The following is a 9,547-nucleotide window of genomic DNA, read 5'->3' on the forward strand; positions in this document are numbered from 1 at the left end:
TCATAGAGCTTTTTTACAAGGACAATAAAGGGGGTGTAGATACATAGGACCAACTGTGCCATTCAAAAACTGTTGGAAGAAAAACTTGTAGGTGGCCTCCTAGTGTGTTGCATGGAATCTTAGATGGAGCAGGAATTAATGCATATTTTATTTTTTATTTCAACTACATATATACAACATATATTGAGGAAAGACTAAAAATTAAACCGATGCCAAGATCTTTGCGTTTATTAATGCTAGATTTTGGGAAAAGAAGATAAGAGGGTAGGGCAAATGCAGGACAATATTCTAGTAGGCCATAAACGTTGCCACATTTGCCCAACAAAGTGAAAACAGGAAAGGTCGCGATATTTGTCTTGGTTGCCAGGGAGCTTTGAGCGCCGAGCACAGAAGAGCAATTATTTTAAGTGTGTAGTCATAATTATTTCTGATTTTCTCATTTTGTTTTTTTTTACTAAATTCTTGTAATAATCTGTTACAAGATTCTCTGATTGCTGTTTTATATATTTTCATTTTGGTGTTTTACTGATATGTCCCTCGTTTAGTAGTTTTTGGTATTTCCAATATTATGTTCTATAGCCCGATTTTACTCTTTCAGTTATATGCATACACAAAAAACTAAGGTAAAAGCTAATGCAGCTAAAAAACTAATACTTCCTTTCATTTTTAGGTCCAGTCCACTTTCGAAGGCGAAGAAAATTCAACTCTACCAAGCATATGTTAGGTCGGTGATTCTGTATGCTATACCAGTGTGGAGCTCCATTGCGGAATCACACTGGAAAAAGTTGGAAGCAACTGAGAACTCATGCTACCGAATCATCGACGGAGCAGCATGGGAGGATAGAGTTACAAACGCGACGATCAAGAACAGGTTAGGATACACGCCACTAAGGGAAGTGGCGGAGAACAGAACCAGGTGGTTCTTCAACCAGGCCACACGAAGACTTCGAAAGACCAGGGATATCCTCGAGAAGAACAGGATCCAGAGGATACATAGATCCACCCACAGACTGATCGACCACCTGATCAGGGTCTAACCAGGCGTGCAGGGAAGTAGGTACGTTTGCCGATTTAAGTACCTACAGAAGCAGACGAGGACACCACCCAGGAAAACCCAGAAGCTGAAAGGAGAAATCTTCATTCAAGCGCTGGCGGTGCACGAGCGGGACGCCGAAGAAAGAAGGCAAAAATATCTTAAGTTTTTGACATGTAAATATCTTAGAATGACAATAAACGTTTTTATTTTTATTTTTATTTTTTATTATTATTTCAATTATATATGTGGTCCTGTCGTTTGAGCTGTCTATTGTTACACCTAGATAGGTAAACCTCTCTACTTTTTGGAATAAATATTATTCAATCTTTATTACAATTTTTCCTTGAGATTAACCTATGCTTGTATTTTCTTCATTTATTTTTAGTCATTTAATTTTCGCTTCTATCAGTCAACAGTGCGTATTATAAGCTTTTTTTTTTGGTGGGTCTTTAATTTTTCCCAAATTGTATTCACTGTATAATAGGATAATAATTGACGGAACTGTTTAAAGGAAGGGAAAATAATAATCAACACAATAACGTACCTGAATACACGAAATAGAAATCAGTTTTCAGGAAGTAGAGATAGCTATAAATTCACACAGAAATAGAAAGTCACCGGGACCAGACAGAATAACCAACGAGCTTCTAAAACACGGAGGAGAAAGTATAACCCTAGAGATAACAAAACTTATACAAAAACTAATATTGCACTACAAGATACCAGACGCATGGATAAATAGCATAATGATACCAATGTTCAAGAAGGGAGATAAAGAAGACACCAACAATTATACAGGTATAAATCTACTAAACACCCACTTAAGCTTACCACAGAAGTCCTAACCAACAAAATCAATAAACTAACAACTTTATCAGATAAACAACAAGGCTTCCGGAAGATCCTGCGTAGACGGCGTATTTGTACTAAGATAAATCACAGAAAGGGCCATTGAGTACAATAAAACAGCATATCTATGTGTATAGACCTGACAAATGCTTTCGATCTCATCCAAGTTGAAGACGTCTTACAAAACATCTACTTCTATAATCAACTACAGGCAAAGATAAAAGGAAAACTAACACAGTGTATACCAGTACAAAGCGGAGACAGACAGGGTGACTCGTTAAGTCCACTTCTCTTTAATATAAAATAATAGACGAAATAATACAAGCAGTACGTAAAGGTGTTGGTTAAAGAATGGGGAACAAAGAAATCCAAATAATATGTTATGCAGACGACGCGACGCCGCATTAATCGCCAAGACATAAGACGAAAAGGTAAGTAAAGCGACGGGATCTCTTAATGACACAATCTGGAAGAACAAACACCTAAAACAAGACACAAAAACAAGAATCTATAAAGCAGCAATTAGACCTATATTAACATACACGGCGGAGAAAAGACCTGACACATCTAAAACGAGACGACTACTAGAAACAACAGAGATGAAAATACTTCGAAGAATATCAGGGAAAAGTCGGTTGGATAGGGAGAGAAGCGAAAAGATAAGAGCATGCAATATAGAAAACAAATGGATGGGTGACAAAACGGAAACAGGAGTGGAACGAACACATTAGTAGAATGGCAGGGGATAAGATAGTACGAATAGCACGAGATAAGTCACCACATGGACGAAGAAGTATTGGCAGACCAAGAAAAAGATGGCGCGATAATTTAAACAATTTAGGAGGCAAAAATTTAAGAAGAAACAGGCTTTTAAGCCTACATACAAGAAGAAAGAAAAAGCTAGAGAATGTTAGATAACATTCTGCTATTATTATTGTATCTAATTAATTAGGAATATCTAATTGAGGTTGGAAAGGATAAATTAGTGGTTGTCAGTGCATGCCCCCAAATGGAAATATTTTCAGTAAGAGTGGGATATCTAGTTAGATTTTTAAGGAGTCGAGAAAGACCACATAAGAACAAAAATGAATTTGTTATAACTTATAACGCTCATAGAACAATAACATGCTCCGAAAGTGTACTCAAATTATATCAAGATTCAAACTATACTATATAGTTATATATTATAGAGCTCGTAAGTAACACCAGATATTGTCAAATTGGTTGATTGGTCTTTCATTCAACCGTCCGCTTTCCCATCGCTGTTAACGTTCAATCAGTAATTATTGGCAAAATAAAAAAAAACGTGAAAGCTAAACAAGATATCAAAATAAATGAAAAATATTTTCTAGGGAATGAACCGTTGTATATTTAAATGACATAAAAAATTTTATCTTATGGTGTCTAGATGTCTTAGCCTATATGAGAAACACAGTTTTGTTTTCTCTCGTATAAGGTTTTTACATCTGGCCTTAGCCGGAAATCTCAATAAAATGAATCTAGTATAATTTTTAATTGACTTTTCAAAAAGTTATCAAAATGGGCAAAATAAGAAAGTTATTGAATGTAAAATAAAAAATTTTATCTTTGTTATGCTAAATTTGTACATACAATAAAATCACGCTTTAAAAGAAATATAAAAATGACAAAAACAAATTAATGCATAAAGAGGAGGAGATTATTAACACAAAACAATTACTATCAAACCGATAACCCGATATGTTAGAGAAACAATTACATCTGTGCAAAAATCTTGAAGAAATGCTTACAATATTAGGAACAAAAATTAACAACAATCTTAGATCACAAAACAAAAATAACAATCACTTTAAGCAGTTCATAGTTTACAAAATTGAGAAAAAAAATAGTACTTGGTAAACGCTTTTAAATTTTAATATGCATTAATAAAATTTCACATGTTCACATTTCTACATGTTCAAAAGAGAGAAAACTTTAACCATAAGGAATATAATGAATCTGTATCATGTATACAAAGACCAGAGAATTGTTGAAGAACATGCCTAAGATGATTTAAAGAGAATTAAATGTTAAATGTAAAACCTCAAGAGAAAATGTAACTTGCTAGGTATAACGGAAATCAATATTTAAAAAAGGAATTATGGTATGGTAGACACTAAACACATTCTATTTAAATTTACACGTTAATATTTGTCAACAAAACAAAACAATGTTTACAAACATTTAACAAATGTATCAATAATTAAAAACTTCATTTATGGTCGTATCAAATTAATTAGTAATAAAATGTTTACAGCACTAACGGTGTGTATTAGCATTTATAAGCGAACATTATAGATACTTTAGAATTCAATGTATTTACATACCTTTGGCTCACACATCTTGTCGATCATTGTGCACCTATTTTGTGCGTTAAGATAATTGCAAGGCATTAAAGTCACCATTTTCAAGGTACCCTACGGCACCAAGTTCTCTTTTCACACCACTTTACATGATTACCGTTAAAGAACTATAAAACCAATGATTTTTCATTGTTTACGTTACTAAAATATCACTCCGATTTCATACAAAATATATTATTTGTAAAACAGTTTATCGAAAAATTCTTCGAACGTCGGATCACAGCGTACTCACGAGATCAATTCAACTGCCGAGTTAGTAAAGAAGAGGAGGGGGTGTAGCCCGACCCTCCTCTTGCTCCTCGGCGATAAATACTGGTTTAACCAATGATATTGCAAGTTGTGGTAGGAACGATGCTGGAAGCCCAATGGCAGCGTGCGCTCCTTATTGCTCTTATTTTGTCCTGTATAATTTATCTGATGGGCGACGTTTTACGTGCATTGAAGGAAGATAGAGTATGGTGGCAGTGAGAATATGTTCTCTCTATCTTATTAATTTGAGATAGATTGAATCAGGGCTAGATCGGTGAGTTCGCCAACTTGAAATTTATCGATTTTGGAGACATAAAGCACTTAACTCTGGATAAGTGAAACTGAAATAGAATTTAACTGGGAATTGGTGGATTCTGAATTTTCTCACATTTATTAATCCAATATGATTCTTCCTTCTCTAACGTTTGCAATTTGTTCTGAAAGGGATTAACAATTTGAGATATTTCAGTTAAGTTATTTTAAAAGCCATCTTTCATTTATGAAAAGCCTTTTTAAAGTTGTAATGGGAGACAGTCTTATTATTATTATAAATATAATATCATTGTCAAGTATAACACTTCCAGAACCAAAACAGCAAAGCTACGTTGAGTTACTATAATAGTAGGTATGTTGAAAAATACTTAATAATTGAAGGGTACAGGGGTAAAAGGAGGAATGTCATTTTTGTTTAAAGGAAAGCATTTTCAAAGTTATAAGACTAATGTAAATGATATATTTTGTTATATAAGGTAAGGACGCCAATTAAGGCCACGTTAAGGTTTAAATGTCTGTAATATTTTATTCAGCAAAAATATGGGGGAAAAGTCTTGTATACGTATTGCCTAACATTGTAGGTATCGAATTTCACGATAAAATAATAAATAAATAAAGAAATATAAAATTTTAACATTGAATAAATCTTAAATATTTGGCCTTATTTGGAACTGGTAACTTAATGGCCAGTTTCATTTTTAAAGAAATTTACGTGGATAATAAATTTTAAACCTAAGAATTAAAGAACAAATACAAAGTTTAATGAAAGACACTTTTATTCATATTATAAACAAAAATTTATCAATACATTAAGTACAGATATCGCACATTTACACACATCGAGGACATACAAATACTTATATCGTTGTCGTCTTTTGTTAATCTTATACATTCCTCGTGGATATACTTATTTAATACATCAAACACACTTGCGCATATCAGCCACTCTTTCCTCATCACACAAGAAACAGTACCATGAATCTTTTTTTAAATTTGGCTGAGCTATGATATTGTGCACTAAATAAATCTCTGGTAACTTCTTGTGCTTTCGCATTAATGGCTTGTCGACGTTTTTTTGTTGATACTTTTAACTCCGGTGTAATCAGCAAACCACTGGAACTAAAACTTGCATTTAGTTGTTCACATGGCTCTGTTTCACTTATTTTTGCAACCTTATTTTTATCATATTTATTTGACGTGGAAACTGCATCACTATAATCCTCGCTGGAAGCTTTTTCCAAACCGGCGTAAATATTTTCCCAAATCTTGCTCGGTTGATGGTACGTTCGGTATTGTGCTTCACCCAAAAAATTAACACCTCCTCATACCAGTAAGATTCAAAACTCCTGAAGACTGCTTTATCAAGTGGTTAAAGCCCATGGGTTGTGTTGGACGGTAGACAAAACAGAGTTACATCTTTTTTTATTGCAGCTTCTACAATTCTAATGTCTAAATGAGATGAAACTCCATAAAAAATTAAAAGGGCTGGTCCAGGATTTTTGAATCGGCAGAAGTGATCTAACCACTCTATAAAATAAATGCATCTGCTGTCATGCTTCCTTTCTTAGTCATTAAAATTTTTGTTTCTGCTGTAAGATTACAATACCATTCTGGTTTAACTCGTTGCCCTTTCATAATTATAAGTGACGGAATGCTGTTGCCTATGCCGTTGCCACATGCCACGATTGTTATATTTTCGCCGTGCTCTGGTGCAACAATATGCACCCTTTTATCACCTTTACTAGCCAATACAGTTTATTGGTGATGCAGTGTAAGCTGGCATGCTTTTTCGTCCATGTTGTAAATTTGAGCAGGTTTCCATGCGAAGCCTTTCTCATATAAAATTTGTCGAAGTTTCTCGAAATAGTCACTAATAACTGTACGATTCAATTTTTTGGGCTCTGGCCAAATTGAGTTTTTGAGCCCGACGCTTTGCAATGTCAGGATGCATCGAAAAAACAATTTTATCCATTCTTCCAGCTATCTCCTTTTAACCGAGAATGGATACCTTATTCCTGCCTCTTTGACAAAAGCATACACGTTTTTTCGTAATATTTTGGGGGTTAATGGCATACACACATCACACAATCTTCCTATACGCCTAACCAATTCATCTTCCTGAGGTTAAATTAAATTGGAGTTACTTTATTCAATTTTATAAACTAAGATGTTTAAGTTACAACAGGAATAGATAACATAGCAACATGTTAATCCAGATAGCACTGATGATGGAATATTGACTCCGAAAACGTTCTGTGATGAAGCCCGATAGGGTGTTTTAATATTATACCTTTTATAAAGGAATTTTTAAATAATTTTTTTGTTATACATGGTATACAGCCAGCTACAGGAATTTAGTTTCCTTGTGAATAATAATATAATAATTGCCTATAATCCAACTTGTCCTCATTCAATATGTGGTAGTGCTTTGAAATACTCTTCCGCATTCTTTGTGCAAAATCTGGACAGGTGTGCACCTGTCCAGATCGTCATCAAACTTTGCCTTCGAAATATAAATCAAACCTACAAACAGAATACTTAGTTTACAGCAGTGGCGGATCCAAGGGGGGGTCATGGGGATCATGACCACCCCCAAAACAATATTAAATATCAATCAAATAATCTAAAAAAAAAAAAAATATTTTAAAACCCATCAACCATATAAGCAGGAAGTCAAGAGTTGAAATAATTCAAACTCATTTATTCTAGGGGTGAGACAATTCTAAATACAGTAATAACTCGACTAACACTTCCACGAATTCAGAGTTACGCGATTAGCGTAAATTCAGAGTTTAAATATTGTCAATTCGTGATTTGAGTGCCAGAGAATCGTTCGATTATAGATGAGATAGAATTACCGCCCACACATTATTGCTCATTCAATGTACATGACATAACTTTTCGCACGAAGTCAGCACATTTTTATTTTGTATTAGGTATTTCTTATCTTCAGTTTTGTCTACGAATTGGTTTGTAATTTAAATATGTATTATAATTCTTGAGACTGTGTGTTACATTTTATAATTTATCTATAATAAATATCAAAGTGAATATTGTTGTTGCATTAGCTCTGTCTGATACATTAGTGAATACAAATAAAGGAACTGGGGGCTGCTGTCCAAGATATTTGTGAAACTCGTTGGGTTGAAAGGCATGAATGTCATCTTCAGTTCCAGGGCAAATCAATCATCAAAATATACAACGTTTTTTGAAACAATTTCTACATATCAAAATATACAACGTTTTTTGAAACAATTTCTACATGAAAGGACAGTAAAAAGTCAGCTGATGCATTTTCATTAATGCAAACTGTTAGGAGCCCAGATTTTCTCATTTCAGTAGTTTGTCTTAGTGATCTTTTAGATACACGTGTATCACTTAGTCGTCTTCTTCAGTCACCAAAATTAAATGTGAAGTAGGCTACTGAGGCCATAAAGGATACTAAATGCGTTTTTCAAAATAAAAGATCAAATGCTAAATCTGTTTTTAGGAAACTTTACTATGAAGTAAACAAAATAGCTCAACAACTAGACATTGAATTGAAGATACCTCGTATAGTTTCTCGTCAAACCTGTCGTCAAAACCAATCTGCTAATTCTTACGAAGAATATTTCCGAAGATCTATTTATTTATCCCTTTTAGACAATATCTTAACTGAATTTGAAGAAAGACTTTCACGGAATGTTATGAATCTATTTAATCTTTGAGTTATTTTACCTAAAACTGATAACACACCAGAAGATAAAGTTGCATTAAAAAAAATTGTTGACACCTTTAGGATATTATTGGACCAACTACTTACTGCATATTCCACAGTAGAACAAGAGTTTTCACTGCGGATTCAAAAGTGGAAAAGAGTCGTGCAAAATAATGGAAAACTTCCTGATTGTATTTTAGAAGTATTAGAAAACTGAGATATTTATATGTATCCAAATATCAGAATATTTCTGCAAATATTAATTACACTGCCAGTCAGTGCAGCAACAGCAGAGCGTTCTACGCTTAAGCGTCTAAAGACTTGGCTTAGAAATAGAACTTCGGAGAAAAGGTTAACTGGTTTAGCACTCATCAATGTGCATCTTGAAATTTTTCTAGATGGTGATGCAATCAAAGAGCGATTTGCTAAATCGGATAGGTTAAAGGATACATTTTATAAAATTATATAATATTTAATAAGTTTATAAAACGGGAGACTATTATATATATAATATTTACCTACTTATCTTATTCTTATAGTATTTTTAATAACTGAACATTTTTGTTTACCACCCGTTGCCGGTTGTTGCTGACAATTCGTGAGAAAAATTTCAATACTGAGTAAAAAAATATTTCACTCACTTGTAGCCTAATATGCCTAATTATATTATGTTTTTTGTTGAATAAATTAATTTAAATAAAATGCTGTTTACACTTATTCTTAAGGTTCCTAGAATGTGTGTCCATGCCTGTCCAGTCTCTTACATTCTTCAGCCAGGAGCATTTTCTTCTTCCTGGACCTCTTTTTCCTTCTACTTTCCTTTCCATTATGAGTCGTAGAAAGTTATATTTTTGTCCTCTGGAAATAAGTCTTAGATCATTCGTTTTTCTGTTGTTTACAATATTTAGGAGTTCTCTCAGTCTTTATTATTCTCAGCACCTCGTTGTTGGCCACGTACTCTATCCACGAAATCTTCAGTATCCTTCGAAAAACACACATTTCAAAGGCTTGTATACGCCTCATACTTGTAATTCCGAGAGTCCACATTTCCACTCCGTATAA

The 9,547-nt window shown here is 33.6% G+C and overlaps 1 protein-coding gene across 1 annotated transcript in view; it reads right to left on the reverse strand.

Moving 5' to 3' along the window:
• eya (eya transcriptional coactivator and phosphatase 2) overlaps positions 1–4,514 on the reverse strand; it is a 179,324-nt gene extending 174,810 nt beyond the window's left edge. Inside the window, exon 1 of the mRNA XM_072541267.1 lies at positions 4,231–4,514. Within this exon, the coding sequence (XP_072397368.1) occupies positions 4,231–4,308 (78 nt within the window). The 5' untranslated portion in view covers positions 4,309–4,514. The remainder of the gene's footprint in view (positions 1–4,230) is intronic.
• Positions 4,515–9,547: the final 5,033 nt, after the last annotated feature.

The sequence above is a fragment of the Diabrotica undecimpunctata genome, chromosome 8 (genome assembly GCF_040954645.1).
Source record: "Diabrotica undecimpunctata isolate CICGRU chromosome 8, icDiaUnde3, whole genome shotgun sequence".
NCBI lineage: Eukaryota > Metazoa > Arthropoda > Insecta > Coleoptera > Chrysomelidae > Diabrotica > Diabrotica undecimpunctata.